Source organism: Astatotilapia calliptera, chromosome 3 (genome assembly GCF_900246225.1).
Source record: "Astatotilapia calliptera chromosome 3, fAstCal1.2, whole genome shotgun sequence".
NCBI classification, from domain to species: Eukaryota; Metazoa; Chordata; class Actinopteri; order Cichliformes; family Cichlidae; genus Astatotilapia; species Astatotilapia calliptera.
In genome coordinates this window covers 31,727,433-31,750,735 of record NC_039304.1, presented here as the reverse complement: position 1 = coordinate 31,750,735, position 23,303 = coordinate 31,727,433, and the positions used below count along the sequence as shown (strand labels likewise).

The following is a 23,303-nucleotide window of genomic DNA, read 5'->3' as shown; positions in this document are numbered from 1 at the left end:
TTTTTTCACTTTATGCTGCAAACACACAATAAATACTGTAGCCTATATCAGAACTTACTGGTTCCTCCTTTAAATGTATTCAGGACTGCATTTAACAGCCTGTAATGGTGTCTGGAATGCATGCCAATGATATTTAATGACTGCAGGAATATGTTTAAAGTGAATAGCCCTGTTAGAAACAAGCTATATTTACGATTACTGTTCCTAATTTACCATTTACACCAAATTAATTCACCAGCCCATACATAGTGTGTATGCTCACTGTTATTAGTATGCGTGCTGATATTGATATCACATTTGTAAACAGATCAGTGGGTCTCTCTCTCAGTGTATGTCTGCATGTGTGTGTATATGTGTGTGGCTCAGTAAACATAAGGTGGTGCTGTCTTTAAGAGAGAGAGCCTGGGAAGTGGTGATGTAATGTGTTCTCAGACAATGATGTCATCGACTGAGACATGGCAAGGATTTAAAGTGACAAAGGCTTTTTCAGCAACCCCGTGTAATTCTGCATCAGGTCTCCTCAGAGAAAAGCACCTAAACACCGCGGGGACCTTCAGTGGGTGGGAAAAAAAGGGCTGAAATGAGAGCAAAACATAAATGTGATTCTGGCACATACAAAGCTCGAGTCTGGGTCTCGACGTGGCACACAGCATTTTTATTAATCAGGATATCTGAGATACAAAAAACAACAACACATTTTGCAGCAGGAACAATAAAAGGGTTACCAATCACGAGCAGCCATTAGCTATGACTCCTGCGCTATGTTGAATGCATATTTTGAGAGGAATGATCATGTTAGCCTCAAACACAGAGCGTGTATAGACAGCGGCTATAGAGAAGGTATTTGGTTTTTTCCACTGCATGAACAATACTTTATTTCCATACAGTACATAGTTTTTGTTATGATGAAATATTAAGACTTTCCATTGCATTTGCATAAATGTTCAACAGTAGATAGTGGAAATGTTTAAACTTACCAAATATTAAAGGTGTTTCTGATACTATATGTTCCCATTATACAATTTGTAATTTAAAATTAGGTCCAGACTCCTTCAGTCAGTTGAATTCTTCTAACATTTTTCACTGCAGTCACTCTAAACTGTGTTCTTGTCCTTCTTGAGTTTGTTCACTTAAGCTCCTTAAGCTGTCTCTGTGCTTTCTTTTATAAACTTGTCCTTAATACTGTTACTCTCGCCTTTCCGAAAGAAGCACTCCGAATCACACGTCCGGCTTCACGCACAGAGCTGGATAGAGCAGCAGAGCTTTTGTTGCCTTGTTCTGGGACATTCTCATTTTTCTCGTCGCATAAACTAGCAGACTTTTTCAGTTCTTCCGATCTCACTCGCCCAAACTTCCTGTCCCCTGACTCTTTCGCTCTACTACGTTCCTCTCTTGTCTGACTTGCACTTCCATCCAGTGTCTGTTTGGGATCAGTGTCCCCAATGCAAACTCTGCCAGTAGTTTCTTTAACTTTCAGCTGGCTTTCTGACCTTGAGTTGTGCTCACATTCATCTGCAGCGCTCTTTTCAAAAACAGAAGCATCTTTTGTTGCTTTTTCCTGAAGGTCCACTGTTGAATCTCGAGGTTTGGAAGCAGCTGTCCCACTACTTTCATTACCATTTAATGACACAGGCTGAGTGACATCCTTATTCTCTTGGTCAGATGAAGGGCCAACATTACTGGCAGCATCGGCTGGCACAGACTCAGTGATCAACAGTGGGTCTTTATCTTCTGGCCCAGATGATGTTTGAGCACATGAATTCCCATCGTTCTTTGTTATGTCTGAATCTGAAATACTGATGTCACATGCAATCTTATAGAAGAGTGAATGGTTCTCTTTCATCTTCTCTAAGCTCTCGCTCACTGCTGATAACATTTCATTTGAATCAGTAATGCCATCAGATGAAGCTGCCTGGTTGTCTGCTGCCTCCTCATTACACAGTGTTTCTGTGGCAGGGATCTGTAGAGGTATGAATCCTTTCCACTGGTTTGTGGAAAGGAACCATTTGGCTCTCAGATCAGAGGCCTTAGAATCACTTTCATTATCATCACCATCAGGATTGTCTTCAACCTTTTTCTGTTCATCATCTTTGAGACCTATGAATCTCTTCCCTCCATCTTTCGGATAAACAGTCATGGATGAGATATGATAGGGTGAAGCTGGACGTTTGATCTTACTTTTGGCAACCCCCGGTCTCCCGCTGTGCTGTGTTCTGTTCTCTAACTTGGCCTGATTATTAAGTTGCTGGTGTTCTTCCTCTTTATCCTCAGATATTGCACTTGAAAGCTGAAGCTCTCCAGAACTTCTTAAGTTATCCCCACAGCTTCCATGGCCATCATGGCCTGAAAACACAGATGATTTAATCTGTCAGGTTCAATAGTTAGCAGTTAGCACTTCTACTAATATAGAAACCATCATAAAAGTTTGACGTAGCCACCATGGTGCCACCCATTGGCTAGTGGACTACTGTTAAAAGCTGTAAGTTCAGCTGCTGTATCATCATTATAATGTTGGCCCAGGACCAACATTGCAACTAACCAATCACATTGTTGTAATATCATAGTTTTGGAATAAGAAAAAAATGTTTATGTAAAACAAATAGTAGACATTACAAGTGTTTCCTTAATTAATTTGTGCAATATAACAGACATAGACTCAAGTTACGCTTGCTGTTAAGCAACTTTACTTGTGTTGGTTTGCTAGTGATAGTTTTTAATAGCATTAGCTAACTTCTTAGCTAATGTGAACAGACTGCTTAGATAATGAGATTGTTCAGCTGCAATGTTCATCCTGGACCGACATTGTTATGATGTAGGAACAAGACCAACATGGGGATATCAGATTGTCCACGGTCTTATACAATAGCAACAAGGTAGCCAAGGGCCTTACTACTGTTTTTCTTCTTTCCTCTGAATGTCACAACAATTTACAAAATTAACACCTTTTTGTTTAAAACTGCCATAAAGCTGGCAATCAAAAACATAAACTTATTAGGAAAATGCTGATTGAAGTCATAAATTGAGTGAAATTGAGTTCAATAGAATCTATTTTTGAATCCATAAGTGTTGCCCCCTGCTGGATATAAAAAATAATGCTTCCAGTCAATTTCAGACTCCTAGTCCATGTCTGTCTTTTATATACATTCAGTGAACTTTAATTGTTAATAATGCCAAGTGTCCTAAGTGACAAGTTAATTATTAACTCAACTACTATATAATGTTAGTAAATCTATATAAATCAGTACTGTATTGCTAAATTAGTAAGTACCTGCTTTCAATCTTTGTTTTCTCGCTGCATCAGAGGGAACATGGTGAACTTCCTTCTCCTTTCCCATAACCGAGAGCTGACTGTGTGTAGTGGCACTCTCTCTGACTGCGCTGATAGACAGACAACAGCCAATTTGCTGAGACTTTCATCAATATAAAGAACATTTACACTGTGTAAAAAAGAAAACAGCCCCCCCCCCCCCCCCACACCTTCTTATGACTCTCTCTCGTATTCGTTCCACTCGCCGGAGCTTGGCCTCTCGCTGTTCATGGGTCAGACAGAGGTCATAGTCCATGTTTGAGGTCAGAAGGGCAGTAGACTGCTCCACTTTCTGTTGAGATGGATTTATATTAAAATGCACATATAACAATAACTTTAACTAAAAGAATAATTGTAAGAGCGCCATTTATAATTTTCTATGCAGTATTGATAAATACTGCTGAATGACACAACTGATGCAATGATATTAACATATCTGTCACATCAGGCCTTCTATAACAGCTCAAATACAGCTTTAACATTTTATTAGGCTTTGAGTCACTTATAAAAGTCATACTGAATTAACTGTAGTTCAGAATTACTGTACAGACACTGATACAAGGCCTCTTGCTTCATCTAGAATCTCCAGCTGTTTGTTTAAACAAGCTTTATATCCGTATTAAACTTTAATGCAATGTTCACATATTAAGTTCAAGAAAGTAAAATAAAAAGTAAAAAAAAAAGCATATTTACAAAAAACAAAAGGAAAAATGGTTTATGTGCAATTGTCATACATCCCGACAGAGGAGATAAATCTACTGTCAACAGCACATTAGAGCTCATTCAGACTGAGTCAAATTAATCTGCAATCTGATATGAAATTAAATGTGATGGATTTATCGTATTGTATCCTTTTAGTTTATTAATCATATGAATCTTAATGTTGTCTTCTTCTTACCCTTATATTTGAGCTTGCGCTTCCATTTTCTAAACCGGCGTCATCTTGAATTTGATTGCTTGACGTCTCTAAACTCTCAGTTCTGCTCACTTCTGAAAGTAACTCTTTCGTGGAGGTCCTGGATGCTCCTTGATGCTGATCTTTGTATGTCTTCTTAATGGGCTGATCCTGGTCCATCTCTGCTGAGGACCAGTTTTGATCAGGATTCTCCAACAAGGGCCTCCTGGGTGGTTTGCTTAACAGTTTTTTACCCTGTTCAGCCAGATTTAGCTGTTTCTCAGATGGGATCTGCTCAGCCAGTGGAGTATCAAGCTCAGCAGGAGGATCCTCGACAGAAACTCGTCTGGCCACAAGCGAAGACGGTAGTACAGCTGTAACCACTCGCGTCACCCTTAAGGGAAAAGGGGCCTGAGAGAATACCAAGTAAGAAAAGTAAATATATATACAACACAATATAGTCATTCATTCATTCATTCATTACTTGGCAAACCTCTGCTTTTGGCTCTGAACTTTGACCCTGAGTCTGGGCACCTGGAGCAGGAACAGGAGGTTTTTTCCTATTAGTCACCCTCTCCTGATTTCTCTTCATTCTCTCAATCTGCTCTTCTTCACTCATCTTCATCTTCAGCTTCTAGAAAAAAACATGGGCTGTTTAGAATATGAGTCATTTATGATGACTGCAGCTCAAAGATTCATAAAGCGAGAAACCCTGTCAGCCATTATAAAGATGATTAAAATAGCTTTATGTTTGAATCTGTTTGTGCAGAAGAATCTGTGTGTGTGAAATTATGATGGATATTTGCTCGCTATGCCTGTCTATATATACTGTTATATATATGCATTTGTGCAGGTGAGAAAGAGGGGGTTTGTGGCTACAGTTGAGCATGAGCTACTGCATTGAGACGTGAGCTTCTACCTCCCCCTCTCGTCTAGAACAGGTACTGCAACATGCCCTAATTGCAAGGAGGATGAGAGAATCAAAGAATTAGAATTTGGCTGTGATTGCAATGAGGAAATATCAGCTTTGACTGCTTCTATATTTGGAGCATTTTGGATCACACCGCATGCCAACACACAGGAAATTATGAAGAATCAAACCTTGGTCGATTGGTTGGTTGTGTCTGGTGGGATCCACTTTGAACCAGACTGAGAGTCTAAAAATGAGATGAAAATAGAGGAAAGTGGAAAAAGAATGGGTATAAAGAAATGTAAGGGTAGAAAGCCACTGTGGGATAATTTAGCATTATGCATAGAACACCTACTAAAGCTATTAATAATAGATATGACAGAAAAAATTAATATACAGCACAGTGTATTAATATCAGCCTATTTCTGTAGTGAGCATATTTGTGCCAACCGGAGGGATCTCTATGTGCTTTCACATTAAGGAGGGCAGGCTGGCTGTTTCCTCTTCTGTGTACAGGATCAACAGTGTGGCTGTAGATTGCCTGAAACATAAGCATAGAAATATCAGAAACATCCATGAAAATATTACCAAACTTGAATGTCTTTTCTGGCGGATTTTAAAAAATTGCCCACCTCATATGGGGACTCTGCCCATCCATGGCTCATGTTCCTGCTCTGGCTTTCTTGTAGCTCCTGGGGTAACGGTGGGCGGACTGGCGGCTCCTCTTCCACGTCCTGCAGGGATCATAGGAATGTGATGAACACTGTGGAACTATTATGGAAAAGCCAATTTATCTGTGCCAGACATAGTCATATAAATGAATGCTGCTCTGTGCAAATCTTGCTGTTCTGTTTTTACTCTCTAACAACTAGCCTCACACGATGAATATTATCAATAACTAAAATCAAATGCTGTAAAGCCAAAAAACATCATGTAGCCAGCAAGCCAGCAAAATGACTTGAATGGACAACAATTCCCTGCTTGTTCATAAGCAGAGCGCAAATGTCAGGGGCCACTGACAAATGAACAATGGACAAGTGTCATACCACTGGAAGACACTCTGTGGGAGAGCCAGGGGATCCAGGATGCGGAGCTGTGGACTGAAACACTGAGGGAGAGACAGAAAAGGTCACAGTGTTGACTCTGGTCATTGTCAGGTTATTGTCAGGTTCCATGTGCAGTATCAAGGTTACACCAGGAAACTGCTGTATACACTGGTGGCCCCAAGTGGCAGCCAGGAGCAATTATTATTATAATTAGCTATGTGGCACTGATCTGCACTGAATAACAACATCACGTGTCTTGCTTTAAAACATGGTATTTCAATCATTTGTATTATTGAGTACATGAGTTTAAGGGTTGTCAGTAGCTCAGACAGTGTAATGAGCTGGTGTTGTTGATAACCTTTTTTTCATTTAAATGTCACATTTAATGTGCTGTTATTGTTCAGAAATGCAAAGATTCAGGCAAAGATCGACTGTTATAAATGGATGAAAGCAAAGTTGTGCAGTAAGAGTCTGAATATTACAGTAGGATGTCTAGCTGATGCTCACAGTGATGTCTCTGTATCCCCAGCAGGTAGCAGAAGTGACTCCGATTGGATTTTAGTCCATCGAGTATGTCCTCCATCATCCACAGCTCTCTCTGAGCCTGAGATTGCTCCTGATTGGATAGAACATGGACATGATCCACATAGAACATCAAAATATAAGAGAGTTTCACATTTTGAGCCCCACTCCCCACATGAGGATCATCAAATTTGAGGCAAACTTTTCAATAGATGTTGTGCACACTTTAACAAAGTTTCTTTGGGAGGCCATGGGTCTTATCAGGCAAAAACTATTTGGTTTGTAGTGTAAAATTACTTGTGGCATTCCAAAGTTACAGATGTGCTGAAGTTGTGAACGGACAACAGACAGTTCACTCTCCATCCTCTCATACTGGCACCAAACCCGCTCTATTTCCTGAATATAAAGAAAATATCAGAGGATTAGTTCAATAACCCATAGTTGATGATTCAGCATCAGTGAAGAAATATTATTGTAATCTAATATGAGGGTTTTTGTTTTTTGTTTTTTAACACACCAGTGATACGTCACACATTCTGGCCCGGACTGTCACCAGCTCCTCTTGTAACAAAGCCTTCTCGGTCAGCGCTTCCTCGTGGGCCTGGGGTCCATGGCTCTTCCACTCTTCTAGCTGCAGTCTGGAAACTTCCAAAGCACACTGGACATTGTCCTGAAACACGCGCAGATGCGAGGAAAAGAACTTTATATGTGTGTAAAGTTCTAAATAAACATAAACAAAATCTGGCTGTACTTCTCGTAGCTTAATTGCACAAATGTTTTAATTACTCAATAAGTTCAGTAACTTTTCTTACGACTGTCCTATTTTTTCTGTAATAATTGTTCTTAAAAAGTCACAGTGTCCTAATAAATAAATGTACTGGGAGTGAACCTATATGTTTTTTTTTTTTTAATTCTATTAGTTGAGTGGGACCAAAAGTAAAGAAATTGGTGTTTGGTTGATTATTAGTTGGTTGTAATAGTGCTTCTTGCCAATAAATCTTATTCCTTTGTAGAGCGTGTTTATTTCCCTTTAAATGGTGCCATATTTACAAGGAAAATCCATTTGTAGGTAGAGTAGGTGGGTTGCACCTGTGAGCAGGGACCCTGCTACAGCAGTCAGTTAGTGTCTGCTCTAAGCTAGATAGAGCCTGTGCCATAGGGCAATTTCAAGCTAGTGTTCTGCAAAACCCAGCTGCAGCATTATTTGGAGTGAATCCCAGTATCGTCTCCAAATTGAAGGCCAAGTTCCATATAACAGTGGATGCTAGAGACAGGACCAAGAAGTTAACCACAAGAAGACCATTTCCTCATGTTGTCAGCACCATAGATAGTCTTCTACAAATTTATAGTCAAGGTTTGCAGGACAATATGCCTGACTACTCTCTACCCAGACAATGCAGAACAGCCTATATACAACCAATCCCTGGTCTCATAGGGCTGCCAGGAGGCTTGCCAGGACTGCACTTCACTGCCAGGCCTGTTTACGCTAAGCAATGAGCCAAGATTTTGCCTACAGCAGGTGGATTGTAGGACCAAAGTGTGGAGAAGATGTGGACAACGCTATGCTGATTGCTGCACTGATAGGGTAATGGCTTTTGGTGGAGGCAACTGAAAAAACAAGGCATGTCATCATTGGAGGCAAACTAAAGTCAGAGAAATATCAAGATGAGATTCTGCAACCACTGGCAGTCACACATCTCCACAGTCCTGGACCGAACTCTATCCTCCAAGAAGACAACGCTTCCCCCCACAGAGTGGGGCTTATCAGAAACAACCTTCAGAATTTGGGAGTGGGTAGGATGGAATGGCCTGCTTGAAGTCCTGACCTCAACCCCACTGAACACTTGTGGTATCAGCTTGAGCGTGCTATTCGTGCCAGAGTGATCAGCACAATCACGCCACACCACTGACTTGCAACAAATGCTGTTGAAGAATGGGATGCCATCCCACAGCAGTGTGTGACAAAGCTGATGAGCAGCACGAGAAGGACGCACCAGGCTGTTGTTGCTGTGTATGGTTCTTCCACATGCTACTGAGGCCCAGTATGTCTTCTGTTTTAAGGCTTCAATCATCTAATCCAATAAATGACACCAATAAAGAGTCAAAAGCAGAAACAGCTGTTTGGGATCGGCAGAGAAGATTTGGTAAGTTAATTATGGGTGCGATCCACATACTCAACTCTGCTGCTCAACCCACGAATACGTTTTCCTTCCAAATCTTACACCATTTAAAGGGAATTAAATGGTGTAAGATTTGTTTCCAAGAAGCATTTTTACAGCAAACAAATACTCGACCACACAAAAGTTTCCTTGCTGTTTGTGCTAAGTTTATATGTGTGTGTGTGTGTGTGTGTGTCTTTAGATTAAATGCTTGGGTCATGTATTGTCTATATAGAATTAAATCTTTTGAATTTCTGACCTTATCCATTTGTAGCTGGGCCAATTCTACAGACAGAGACTGCAGCAGTTTGTCACACCCACACAACCTTGTTAACACAGCCTGAGGAGACAAAATCAAACTCATGACTACAAAAAAACCTAACAAATGATTTCAGTTTGCGCTGGTCTGGTGACTGTTAAGACCCAAATGCTGAAATTATGAACACTCACGTCTGCATCACTTTCAAGAGGCCGGAGTGGTGGCATTTCCCTCGGGTCAGGTTTTGGGGCCTGAAAATCATCATAGTCACCCTTTTGTTTCACAGTACTTTTTTTTTTTTTTTTTAACAATGATTTTAAAATATTTCTCCTTCCTCTTCACAAACCTTCAATGTATCAATTATATATATATATATATATATATATATATATATATATATATATATATATATATATATATATATATATATATATATATATATTAACATTTTCTTTAAATTTTTAAAAAAAATCTTGCTAATGTTAAATCATATTAAGGGAAACATGTAGATTAATGCTTAAATGTTACTGCCTGAATGTTAAAACTCAGCTGTTTTAACACTGCAGAACACTGCACAAGCTTTAGCACACTGCAACCATCTGCTTATAGCATGAATTGCCATGAATCAGAGACAAAAATGTTGAAAATGCTTAAAACACATGTATTTTTAGATTACTGATCAAACACCAACTTCATGTAATAGTCATTATAGTACATGTAGCATAATCTTGGCAGACAAAACAGTATAAATACATAATAAAACAGAAAAACACAATTATAATAACAAACACACAGTTTGTTAGTAACAAAAAAAACAGACTTAGTGACAATAAAAGACAGTGACAGACATATAACAAGTCAATGACATACACAGGACAACTGTATTAATACATTTAGAAAAAGTCTACAGTGTTTTCTTTCTTTTCTTTTTTAAATAAAGGGGTAGGACACGTGACACCACAGCACCACTGAGCATGTTGTACCACACAAAATGCTGTAAGAATACAGCACAGTTCAGCAGGCTGGGCTGTACCATAGCTGGCGGTAGCACACAAACAGATAAATGGCTGCGGTGATGGTGATGATGGTGGTGGTGTTGTGGGGGGTGTGGAGAATGTGAGGCTCTCGATGAGGGGGGTAAAGGGGGCAGTAAGTCTGCATGTGCCCCTGTGGAGTAACTCTGAGGAAGGAGACCGCATGTATGTGAAAAGAGAACACAATATCAAACACTGTGCTACTGTGCAGAGAGAGTAAAAACTGTTATTGGTGACTTTAATGATCTGTTTCAGAAGATTTTACTCAATTAAATTTAACATTACTAATAACAACAAAGATTTTTTTAATTGCTTACCTTCCCTAAAGGTCTTCGCCCACTGCTATGATGAACAGAACCATATACAGGGGCAGGCTAAAAACAGGGAAAGAGAAAGGGTTGACAAACATGAGCTGTTAACACAAAACTGTGCTTTAAAAGGGCCATTCCACTCAAGCTGATGCTTTTTAATACACTGTATTAGTCAAGTTAGATAAAATGCGTGATACAACTTGGATACTTTCTTTCCAATCCCCCTGTTTGGAGGCCATTTCTCTGAGATAAGATGAGTTTTGGCATTAGGTTTTATACAGATTGACTCTCATGAAACAATTAAATATCAAGATCTTTTTTTGAAAGTTCCAACCTTGCTTAGACTTTGCCACCTTTCTGAGCCTGGAGTGCTGGGATTGGATTTGAACTCCAGATTCGGTGAGGCAGGTGCATAGTAAAGAGTATGTGGCAGCATGATCGGGTCATCATGGGGTCGTATGTCAACCCTTCCCATCGGTGTGTGTGGTCTTGATCCCAGCTGACCTCTGGAGGTCAAAGAACCTGTTGCCATAACATCTGTTTGTGACGGTGCGATTTGACCCAGGAGAAAATCCTCCTCCTTGTTTGGACCACAAGCTCTTCTTCTGCTTAAATCTGGGCTCGGTGTTCTGTTTGTGAATATAGCAGAAACAGCACAAAGCAGCCTTTGCAGTTATTGTTTCAGCTTTTAAGAAAACCACTTGGATATGCCATTCACACACACACAGACGACTTGACAACCTGCTGTTTCTTTGATGAATGCTCCGCCTCTCCCTCTGCTCTGAGTGCGATCTCCCCATCCTTCCACCACTGAGCTTACTCGGTTCACTCAGAGTCCTGCTGACGTGCCTGTGTTTCTGGGATAGACCCTCATCATCAGAGGGAGATTTAGGGAGGTCCACTGATTCACTGCTGCCACCTATCTGCGTAAAGTCGTGATAACTTGAGCAGCGCCTGAAAGCATCAGAAAAATGCTTATGAGTCAAAATAGTGTAAAACGACCGAATGTAAAACCTCATGACTATTTTGAATAGAACTGAACCTGTTCATGGAGCTGTCTGGCTCCATTGCAGCAGACTGACTGAGGGCTCGAACCCAACCCAACATGTCCTCCTGAGTGTCTGCACTGAAGAAATAAGAGCGCATCCCCTGATGCACTACCTAGTTTGACACATATTATTCACAAATTGTTTTTTTCATTATTAAAAATTCACATTTCCTAATCTACATATACACTTAAATATTGCATGCACATACGCATGATTGGAGAATGCCTTATATCCTTGCAATGACTTGGTTTAACAATAATACCTTAAAGGTGAACTTTCTGTTCTTGCATTCCCTCGGCGTGCAGAACAGGATTTTGTAGCTTGGCAGTGGGATGCTCCCCAGAACAGATTCTTCTCTGCTGTCTGAGAAGAGGATGGATGAGACATTAACAAAAGAAGGGATGCATCACCACACATGATACAATTTCTCCTCCAGACAAAGTGCCGATCTCTTACCTTTATAGTAAAACAGACAGTAGTTAGAGAGGACGAACCATCGTCTTTTCCAAAGCTTCAAACCAGAGCTATCCTGCGGGAGGAAGATCAATTAGGCTCTGCTCTTCAGTAAACTCAGTCACACACTCTTCCGCATGCAACAGTGAAGTTGTTGATCTTTTTAAGTAGATCATGAAAGCAAATGATGCAAAAGTACTTTTTTGTTGAGCCATCCTCTGATAACCACAGAGCAGTTGGGATCTCTCTTGGCAGACTGACACCTCTTCCCGAATGTCTGCACCTTCCCATCACTTTCCTGTTACCAAAACAGGGAAAAATACATTTGTGTGCACACATGTGCTTATGCATTAACAGCATCACACTAGGTCACCCATGCGTACAAAGACGGGAGCCTTGTAATTTGAAAACAAAACTTTACCACGGGAAAATAAGATATTGTGGCCACGCTGGACGCTTGGCTTACTCTGTCGTGGTCATCCATTCTGTAGGGTGACAAATAAATGTGTTCAGACCACAGGAAAAAGATGGAAACAACAGTTAAAAGGAAATAGTCACACAGTAATAAAACCCCATAAAGTTCCACATAGACCCCCTGAATACCAAGATACATGGCTGTAAGATGACTCTGCCCACATATTCAAATGAGCTACTTGAAGCTGGTATGGCTAAGATGTAACCGCTTACCAGTACAATCTGAATCAGTGTCCCCCTCTGTAGAAGCAGTCAGTCACTCCACTGACCAGCAGCCCTGTAAGCTCCGATGTAACAAATGCCACATTCCTATATAGTTGAGATTTTTCCCTGCTCAACTGTTCATTCTCTCAAGGACTTGGTGTGGTTGCCCCATACTTCCAGAAAAACTCTCCCACAATTCTATTCTGAGCCATAACAGGCCGATGCGCATCCCCACCATGCAAACTGACAGGTGACAGCTGCGTCGCTGTGGTGGTAGGGAGGGGCTGGGACTGTGTGAAAACCAATCTGGCAGCAGGGACGGGGCTGGTATGAGACACTATCTGGTCCAAACTGCATAACTGCAGTGTGGATCGCTGAGAATAGAAAACCCAAATAAAGGAGCATGGTGGTGGGAAAGTAAAAGTTGTTTACTTTGTATAATAATAATAATAATAATAATAATAATAATAATAATAATAATAATGCTATAGTAGTATAAAAAATTAAATATAAAAGGGAAAATAAAATTTTTGCATGTTTATATGTGACAATATACAACAATCAGTGGATTTGGTATTTTATGTTAAACTACTTTCTTATTACTGTTTCTTTTACTATTAGTGTGCAGTATATATTTATATATTTCTTCATGTACTACAACAAAAATATTCCTTACATTTCTTTTGTGTGTGCATATTATGTAAGGCATTTGCATTCGTCCATAAATATTTGACAGCAAAATAACTCCAATGGAGAAACTGAAATTTCGAGTTACACCTGCTTAAGCTTCCTTATCAAAGATGTATTTTTACGGCCTTCTTGGCTCATTTGTGACCTTTGTGAAACACTAATACAGATGAACTTGAAGATGAAAAAATAAATCACGAGGAGCATCTCACGTTGAGCCACCACAAACACTTGCATGGATGAACCAGATGTTTGATATGATTTGGTATCCACAAGCTCTGCCGGTATCAACCACATTTCCCTACAAGCGCGGCATGGAGTAAATGAGAGAACTCAGTCACGTCTTTGTTAGAGACCAACAACCTCATAGCCACTGGGGGTTCTGTGGGTGTTGTGAAATATTTGGAAAATCTCCTTTTTAATCAGTGAGGGTCACCACCTCAGAGAGGAGAAGACTTAAAATGCTAAAGAGGGATGGTGGGGAGGACAAACGGTGGGTCTGTGCACGACACAGAGTGCGCTTTGTGATGCCCGAGGACTCTGAAGCATCATGTGAAGTTGGACACAGACCATGTTGAATACATTGCCCCAGAAAATAATCCTCTCCCTCTCTCTATCAACAAAAACATTTGCATGTCTCCCACATTCTCATACTTTTAAAAGCCAACGAAAGCTATCAAAATACGTTTGACCTTGATAAGCAAAGCAGTGACGTAGGACACTCTCTCGACTCTTAACTGGGCTGTCATTTCTGAGGACACGAGATTGCTGGTTGCTGCACATTTTAAGGTGTTGAAGCCATAAAGTTGATGCTTATAAGAGTAAAACTTGCTGAGTTACTACAGAAAAGTTTAGCACAGGTTCAAAGAGGTCCCTCAGGGGGCCACTGAGTGTTTCAGCCACAGATAATAAATATCAGCCACAAAGCTGCTTCACAGTATTGTTAACCTTTAGCAACTTTGCTCACAATTTGTCACATTATTGACCAAAGATTAAATAAAGATAAATGATTAAGAAGTGTGATGTTTAACTGTGCAACCATCTAGAACTACATGAGACATAAATGTTAATAAAGATGCCATATTGCTGTATATACCTGACTAATCGCGCCTGCCTGCTGGCTGCTTCAAGCTCCATCACTTGGCACTGTTCCTCACAGCATCTCTTCAGGCTTGGCAGCCTTCTTCTTGGCTACCACGAGCTCCTGTTGCCCAAACAGTCACAACGCTCTTCTGCTACACTCCGCTGCTCTCCGTGGACGTGTGAATCTCCCTCTCTGTTGTCGACTGTTTCACTCTGGTCTGACTTGTAGCAGCAGTCCTCGCTTGGTGCTCTACCTACGCTGGCTGTTAGCACTCAGTCTGTTTTTCTGTCCACTAACAGTGCACTCTCTGTGAGCCCCTTCTTTCTTCCTCCCCCTCTTCTTCTTCACTGTCCCTCCCTCTTGCCCTGCCCTTAACAGCCTCTCTGTCTTTTGCTGAGTGTGGGTTTGTGACTCAAGAATTCCCACACACACATTAAAAAAAACAAAAAACAGCTGTTTTCTCGTGCTTCTGTTTTGCCCCTTGCATTATTTAAATTCTCAGTGTAGCTTTACTACAATCAGAGATTTGGATGCCAGTCTTGAGTCAGCACCCCCAATAAAAGCCAAAATATTCAGAGAATGAGGGGCACAATGAGACAAAGGCTTTAAGGCTCTGGCTTACTTCCAAAACCATGCCATGTGCAAGACAAAGTAAAGTTTTGAGTTAGGAAAGCAATTTGACATTTGGTTGATGGATTGTTTAGGCACTTTAAATCTATTAAAGTTTAAATTATTAAAAGAAAAAGAAGCCTTAAGAACAGATGTAAAACCTTCAGAAGCTGCATTAAAATATAAGATAACCAATTATTTTATAATTAGCCTGTCTAGACTTGAAAGGCTCCCACAATTAGGCAAAAATAATTTTCCGAGATGGTCCCTTCTTATATATTTTTTCTGCTATGCCAAGTCAGCGTCTTGTATAGCTGATTGTAGAGAGTACAGAAGAAAACTAATGATGCTCCGTTAATACAGCTATAAAAAAAGAAGAAGAAGAAAGAAAGTACAGCGCTTTAAGGTTGACGGATTGAGAGTAATTAAAACTATGCCTGTTATATACTTATATGTACAAAAGCTTAACGGGAAGAAAGGCACTCAAAGAGAAGCTGAATGCTGATAATCAGCAGTGTACACATGCCTCAGGAGAGCTGGTGTTATTGTAGCACAGGAGTAAGATATCAAAAGCATTTTAAGTGGTATGATAAGAACACGGGAGACAAGAGAAAAGTCAAGTGTAAGCAGGAGCGCCCTGAAGCCTGGTTGGCAGTATCTTTAATCTAAGAGTATCTCCTGTGAAATGAGCTTTTCAGAATCCTGCGACCTAGACGCAAACACTCAAGCTATTTCTCAACACTCAATAATAATCGTGCTGTCTTATAATTAGCTCACGTGTCCAGGCCATTTGCTTTTATCCAGGAAGGTCTTTATCCAGGATGCTCAGGATGTCCCGTTCTCACGTGGGACAAATCAGCTAGCCTACAGTAATTATTGACCACTCCCTTTTAACATAGTGAGCAGTCGCCCGCATGCAGTGACAGACAGCTGCATGACTACTAATAGTCTCCTGTTACACGCTTAACAACCTGTGGGGCCCTCTCATAGGATTATGGGAAATGCAGTTTATTTTAGTGAGGAAAAAATGGCAACATTAGCTTGAAAGGCCAAAGGTCAAGCATAAATCACACCAACAACATTTTATTCAGCTGCATCCATCAGATGATTAAATCACAGGAAGATTTCTCTGGTCAAAGGTTTGTTATTGGTATTGTCATTTGAAAGCGACCTTGTTTGATGCCCGTTCACTGATTGAGCTTATACCGTGTTAATTATTTATTTAATTTGTTGTTAATTCATTATTTATTTAATTTTCAATTGATTAGACTTTTCCTAATAATGTAGATCTCGCATAATACACACATAGATTATCTACAATCTACAATAAGGTTTAAGGTCATTTTGAATTAGTTCCTACTATGAAAACAATTTTTCTAGATAATAATTTGTTATTCATTGTAAGTATTGTGTTGCGAAGTAATAGGTAAAATAGTTAAAGTTCGTGATCTACACTATGTGACAAGTGATAACATAGAACATAATTTTCCCCATATTCCCTTAAACAACATTCATGATTAATTTTCTAGAGAAAAAAAAGTACACACAATAGCACTTTAACATGTTTTGTGATGTTCCATATGTTCCATACAAAAACGAAAGATCCAAAAAAGAGAAATCAATTTTTGTGTGCACGTGGTTTGGTTTTCTGTTGTGGTGTACTGACAAGAACGATCCAGCAGGTGGTGCTGTTTAATAATTTCGTCCATCACTGTTTCTGCTGAGGGCACTTTTCATTATGGGCATATATGATAAATAAAAATATGTTTAAAAAATACATTGATTAGCTTCATGTTAAAATACTTTATTATTGTTTGTTTTAATAGTAAATAGAGAGTAGTACAGCCACAATTGGAAAAGAAAAGCCACAATTGCTACTTGCAACCAGAAAAGTATACATGTGAAACATTTGTCCAGCAGCAGAGCATGACAACAGTGTAAAGTGTTATGTATAGATAACATGGAGCGAAAGAGCAACATGAAACTGGTGACCCTATCAGTCCATGTTAGACTGCAGATAGTGTGAATGTGGGCTAGTAGATACGTGACAACAAATCTTTTGGAACCAGTATAACTTCATCACAGTAATGCTTGAGTAGCTTCTGCTGTCAATCAGGTGGTGCGGAACCATGAAGGAATAATATTGTGGAAGCACACTGGAACAAACAGAACTTAGTACTGGTCAGTAACTGGTTCTATCTGCTGCACACAAAAAGCTCGGAGAGTGTTTGAAAACAGGACATTGGAGAAAATCCAACTCTCATCATATCACGCTCCTACGGGAAGATACATAAAACGTTCTAACATTCAATTCAAAAATATTTAAAGGGATATTTTAAATTCTGTCTGTATTGTTTGCAAAGCATGTTCACACAACAGCAGGGATTGCTGGTCATTCCTCCCACCCTCACCCTGCATCCTCCTTATGCCATGCTATATGTGTGACCATATGTGCCATTTGCTTTATAGCATATATCACTTTGCTCATTACACCAGCAGAGAGTTTCCACTCTTCCAACTCTCATACCTATCATATGATCACATATACACATCCAAAACACGCAGTGAGGTGACACCGTGGGTTTTATTACTCTTGGATCCAAGTCTCCGGTTTCATTTTCTTTGGTCAATGATGGATGTTTGTACCTGTCATATCGGTTTAACTGTACTGGCTGTAAATTCTTATATATACTCATCACAAGAATCACACTGAAATAGCCTAAATAAACTAAGCTAAGCTCAATTTAGTTGGTGTTTAACTGCCTAAAGCTAGAGGTGCAGTTTTTGAGTATTACTAATTAAGAATAAGTAAATGGATAAAGTACAGAAAGCATTGATTTGACTACACGTGACTTCATTTTGACCCCCTTTGAAGAGTGAGATTTCTACTGACCTGCTTCTGGAAGGGTAATGTCCTCTGCTGTCTCAACGCTGACATGACTGTCATTGTATGTACAGTATGCAGAAGCAATGACAACAGTTTAAGTGTGTCAAATACCTGATTGACTTGAATGCATTGCTTACTGGGGCTTTTCTTGGCACTTGTTAAATCTATATCAATATGTCTAACATCCAACTGGGGTCTTCCAAGGGGTCAGTATCTCTGTCTAAATATTACATTACATTAAAAAAATTGCAGCATATTTAGCTGATATACCACTGACGTCTGTGGGTGCCTTGTGGGCAGGATAACAGTTAAATGAGTGCCACTTTTAGTTCCTATTAAGCTGATGCTTTAGTTTTGAAAGCAGTGGGAGGTAAGGTCAAGCTGTCAAAGACAGAAACTAATGTTCGAGCTGGAGCATCTCACATGTCAAAGTGAACCCCTTTAAACTCCAGGGAAGCAGTTTCTAGTCAGTCTTCTTTACTGAACAACACTGAAGGAGTTTTATGTTGTGCAAACTTAACACTGTGCATACGACTTTATTTTAACTACTTAAAAAGCTTCAGACATTGACCACAGACAGAAAACGTGCAATTAATTTCATTTTCAGTATAGAACCAAAAACAAATCTCAAAAAGATGAATTGTATGTAATCCCGAATTTATCCAAATTTGAATATGCTGCATGTTTAATTAATTTAAATTATACCGATTATATTAGATAATAGGAATAAAGAGAAAGTCTTTCTGCCAGGTAAGAAAATAAGCTTTAATTCAAATATTTAGATTCATCATTTTAATTCTGTTGCAATATCCCTTTTGGATTTTATTTATTTATATTTCATTTATGCCAATTGAAATTTTACACCTACTACACAGTTAGACACCAGCCTTATGTAATTTCCATAGCAGCACTCTGGGGAATCACAATTAGATTTGGGACTTGGTCTGATTTTACAATGAGTCTAACATGCACCTTGTGAGTGTACTACTGTACTGCTTAAATCCTGATTCTGTCCCTACTTTTTGTTTTTGCTTTTTTGCATATTTTTGCTGTCTTCATACTATAGCAACATTCACATTAGCAAAAAAAAGAAAAAAAGTCTCCTTTTTCCATACTTTATTTTTGATTAACATTTTTTCATATTTAACATTTTACATACACTTATGTCTAACTAAATATACATTCTTAGCAAACAATAACAATAGAGAAATACAAATACACACATATATATTAGTATAAACCTTGAGTGGTCCTGTGTTTTCAGAAAAATCCAACAGTGTGGACAACATTCAGAAGGTGACTCCTTTCTGAATATCTTCTAATTGCACTTTGCTCCCTTGATTAAAATGTTTTCTGTTTTCCTCAGAGATACTGTAGTGTTTTGGTAAAATATAAAACAGCCTTATTGCAGCTTTATTGCAATAGGATAACAGCTACTTCACTCCTCACCCAACAAGAGTTCAGCTCCACTCAATTTTAGATATGATTATAATCTGCCTCTATGCTTCCACTCCTTTATTCCTCCTTCTTTTTGATTACACAGTCAGAGTTTGTTCCTACCCATAAACCTGGCATCATTTTCTCCTTTAAGGAGCTCTTAAACTGCTTCAAAAGTTTAACCTCCTTTTTCCCATTGCGTTCTCCTCCCTCAATCACATCCTCCACAGCATAAAAATCAATGACACCAACAGGCTGGTCAACATATACACCTATTGTGGAGCACCTGGGAAGCTCCACAATCTGTGTAATGCGACCGTTGTGCCAGGCATGATAGCTGGAACCACTCCAGCCGAGACCCCAGGACTCCTCGTTTTCTCCCAGGCCACAGGGCCCATCCTTGTTCCTTCTTCCAGCTCCTTCGTATGCGACTCCAATCACAACCCATCCAGAATACTCCATTTCCCAGTAGCCTCGGCTTCCCAGGATTCCCTCTTTGCAAAGAACCTTATGCACAGAGGTGATAATGTCACTATAATACAAGCAGCATTGCTTTCTCCTTTTGGAAATACAACACCAGTAGGTTCAGGTTTGAAATAAACTTGGGGTACATACTGTTTCCAAGCACATCTAATTTTACACCATTGTAAACATTTAAAATGAGCAGAAAATACATTTGTAATGTATGCCATTTCTGGCTAAATGCATCCTCATACTCTACCTGTGGAGCGTACTCATATCGCTCTGGTCTGTCCAAGACAGGACACGTGAGGTTATCAGTCATTCTGGCCACTTTGGCACCACCTTCTGTGATCCACAGCATTTTATTGGCTGTTTTGTCATCCAGAGACAAGTTAATCCAATCTGACAAAGCAAAAAATAAATAATAATAAACAATAACTTAACAAATGGTGCTTGGAAAGAATTATAAAAAAACAAAACTGCACAATCAAACTTACATTTGATAAGATCAGCTCTACATTTGGGTTCAGGGATATTTGTCTCATACCCTGGGATCTTCTCTGCTGAGTAAAATAACAATAAATATCAGGAGATACTAAACGTTAGATGAACCATAGTGGGGCCAGCCTTTAAAGAAGGCATGATTTAAAAAAGAAAATCAAAAAGATAATCCAACCTGTGGTAGGATTCAAGTCTTACCTGTGGGCGTTTTTACCACTTTGGCCTTTTTTCCTGAAACCAAAGAAACCTTTATTAACATCAATATTCTTAACTGGTATAAATATTAGGTGACAGGTGCATCTCAAGCGGTGATGAAGTGAACCACAGGAAAACTGGGTATACTTAGAAAAGCATCTGCCTTTGTCAGATCATCACATCAGAGATTGCATGCTTTCCAGAGTCAGTGGTGGATTCATGCCAGGCAGTTGGAATGACCAAGACATCTCAGATGCTGTTGGGGTTGGCTTCAGTCACACTAGAGTGCAGCGTGAAGCTCAAAGCAGATTATGAGATGAGAAGAGTGACATGATCTGTCTGTGCAAATCAGATAAGTTGGGGATCTAGATCCTAAGCTAGCTTATTGCCACAAGATCATAGGAAAGTCATCCAAGTGTCAAGTCACACCTAGCTGAATTAAAGTCAGAGTTAATGTGAAGATAATGGATTGCAACACATGCAACATGGGCATCCCTAAAATTAATAATGCAGAAGGCTGATCTTAGCAAAATCACTTCCCTCTTAATTTCTAACTGATTAATTGTTGCATAACAGGCACTTAAGCCAGATATGAAAGTGATATTTTGCTGTCACGCATAAGGATGCAGTCTCAGTGTTTTGGTAAGGTCACTTAATCTTCACTGCATTAAGATATGAACCTTCAAAAACAAAAGTAATGGGATGTATTTATATCAACACGCATCATCTCAGAATATTAATCTACAAACATGTAGCTGCTCATATCTAAATGGTTTAAAATATCTGCTGCAATATATCTGAAAATTGTGGTGACAGAAAACAGACTAGACAAAAAACAGTAGATGATACCTGGAATTGTAATACATGTATTCTTTTTGGCTTTTTCTAAATTATAGTACTGATTCATTTACTGTGTTTCTGTCGACCCTTTGACTTTTGTTTTGCATTAGTTAAGATGAGTACAGACAAGTTATAAGCTATGATAAGATCTGCAAAGACACTATTTGTAAAGACAGTATCTGTTCAGTGGAGGCTGAAAACATGTGACCATTTTCGAAGCTGTTCTTGTAACTTACAGTATAATACATAAATGCATTCCCATGGGTTACATCTGGTTCAGGCAGATGATGCTTTTTGTTTTTAAACCATTGCTCCCAGGGAATAATACCATTATAAACCCATCAACAACAAGCAGAAATGTGAAAGTATTGTAAATAAATATAGGTTTTTTTAAAGACATTTTTATACAGACAAACTCTGGTCAACTGTTCTCTCAGGATCTGCCTGTGAGGATGAAAAACACTTCACTGCTGAAAATGCAGTTTGGTTCACCTCAGTGAGTACATTTAAAGCATATCACTGTAGTATGTACATGCTGGAAAAAGGAAAGGAAAAAAAAGTTATATATCTTTAGATAAAATATATTTAAAAAATCACCTTTTTCTGCCTTCCTCGTCTCCGAAATGATTCTGTTGGTGTTAGGCATCTTGATACCAGCTTGCTATTTGAGTAGCTTGAGTCTATCTCGACCTGATGTGGCTGGTCTCACTGAGGATGAAGAGTATTCATTGACTGGACTATGTGACAACTTAATGCAGTGCTTATATACCTTTGGTGCAGGACAGAGATGAAGGAATCATCATTGGTGGTGACATAAGAGATAAAAGTTACCAATAGAAAAGAAGGGGAGGCAGGAGGTTTGTAATGAGAGCTGTGTATGTATGTTTTCCTTTTAAAGTATAGAAGGATTCTTCGGCGTCTCTAGGACGCCCCTTTTACCAAGTAAACCCCACCCTATTCTCTCTACATCACCTCCAGTGATCTCTGTACATTGCCCACTGACAGTGCTGATGTACTTATGGTGGATGTATGTGGGAGCAAAGCTATGCAAACGCACACACATACAAATTCTAAGTACCAATCTAAAAAAAACAACTTTAGCTTTTAGATATGATACTTTATGTCCTTACAGCAATACAAATAATAATAAAAAACTAATAAATTCAGTTACAAGTAGCTTTAGATATGAATTTAACTGTTTTAAATTATTATCATTACGAAGGTTGTTACTATGGTAAAATGTTCTTAAAATTCTGTTACTTAAAATACTAATGCAACCTGAAAAGAGGATAGATTCTTTTTGTTTTCACTTTTTAAAATGCATTTACGATTGCTATGCAACATCCATATCACTGTACATATCAGCACACATGCAAAACTAGTTCAAGTTCAAGTTTTAATCCTGAAAACCGGATTTAATGTGACTAAGTGTGACCCAAATACTGCGACAGGGAGTTGCCTGAGTGGAGGTTCCTTGGTTCATCGTACCAGGCTCAGCTGTGCTCATGCCCCACATCACTTCCTCATAAACCGTTCACCATTACAGATGCCTCAATGTGAACAGGTCGGGTTAAAAGAAAAAAGCATGTCGCTGATTGTAAACCCGTTCTTGTGATCATCTCTCTGCTCTCCACGGTAGACTGAGGTGTTTACTGTTTCCGGCAACCTGCCAAACCTCATGTCAAGGCTGCCACATGATTCTTGTGTTCCTGCATGTGCAAGCAGATGACTCACTGAAGCGCTGATTGCAGTGCTGACATTAAATAGTACATGCCGTGCATGCCATGCACTGTGGTGTCAGAAGTGTCCCAGAGTGCCCAAGTGTTTACATCTGTGTCTGAAATACTTTGTTTCATCAATCACATGATGATAATAAACCAAATGCATTGATCATTTGAAACTTTTAAATAAATAAATATAAGTATGTTTTATTAATGTTGCTTAGTGGGAAAAGACCAAAAATCTACCAAAAACAGTA

General features: G+C 39.2%; 2 protein-coding genes across 10 annotated transcripts; both read right to left on the bottom strand.

Moving 5' to 3' along the window:
• Nucleotides 1-634: 634 nt before the first annotated feature.
• On the bottom strand, nt 635-14,717 carry plekha4 (pleckstrin homology domain containing A4). 8 transcript variants are annotated; one of them, XM_026162819.1, is made up of 24 exons: nt 14,407-14,714; nt 12,367-12,430; nt 12,145-12,243; nt 11,949-12,021; nt 11,755-11,855; nt 11,486-11,604; nt 11,185-11,397; nt 10,778-11,072; nt 10,450-10,506; nt 10,132-10,278; nt 9,290-9,349; nt 9,099-9,179; nt 7,198-7,350; nt 6,978-7,076; nt 6,666-6,774; nt 6,159-6,220; nt 5,745-5,846; nt 5,563-5,653; nt 5,304-5,359; nt 4,696-4,836; nt 4,206-4,613; nt 3,478-3,599; nt 3,269-3,378; nt 635-2,343 (listed from the first exon to the last, which is right to left on the bottom strand). In XM_026162819.1, exons 1-24 carry the CDS (start codon nt 14,445-14,447, stop codon nt 1,163-1,165), a joined length of 3,984 nt encoding a protein of 1,327 aa, XP_026018604.1. In that variant the 5' UTR covers nt 14,448-14,714; the 3' UTR covers nt 635-1,162. The 8 variants fall into 8 exon arrangements, with proteins under 8 accessions (XP_026018604.1, XP_026018606.1, XP_026018605.1 ...); XM_026162821.1 differs by having other exon boundaries at nt 12,412-12,430; XM_026162820.1 differs by lacking the exon at nt 14,407-14,714 and adding an exon at nt 12,633-13,061.
• A 4,286-nt stretch (nt 14,718-19,003) lies between these two features.
• Nucleotides 19,004-22,049, bottom strand: LOC113013024 (stonustoxin subunit beta-like). 2 transcript variants are annotated; one of them, XM_026153563.1, is made up of 5 exons: nt 21,923-22,049; nt 20,489-20,521; nt 20,287-20,352; nt 20,049-20,191; nt 19,004-19,834 (listed from the first exon to the last, which is right to left on the bottom strand). In XM_026153563.1, the coding sequence occupies exons 1-5, from the start codon at nt 21,969-21,971 to the stop codon at nt 19,406-19,408; spliced, it is 720 nt and encodes a 239-aa protein (XP_026009348.1). In that variant the 5' UTR covers nt 21,972-22,049; the 3' UTR covers nt 19,004-19,405. The 2 variants fall into 2 exon arrangements, with proteins under 2 accessions (XP_026009348.1, XP_026009357.1); XM_026153572.1 differs by having other exon boundaries at nt 20,287-20,349.
• Nucleotides 22,050-23,303: the final 1,254 nt, after the last annotated feature.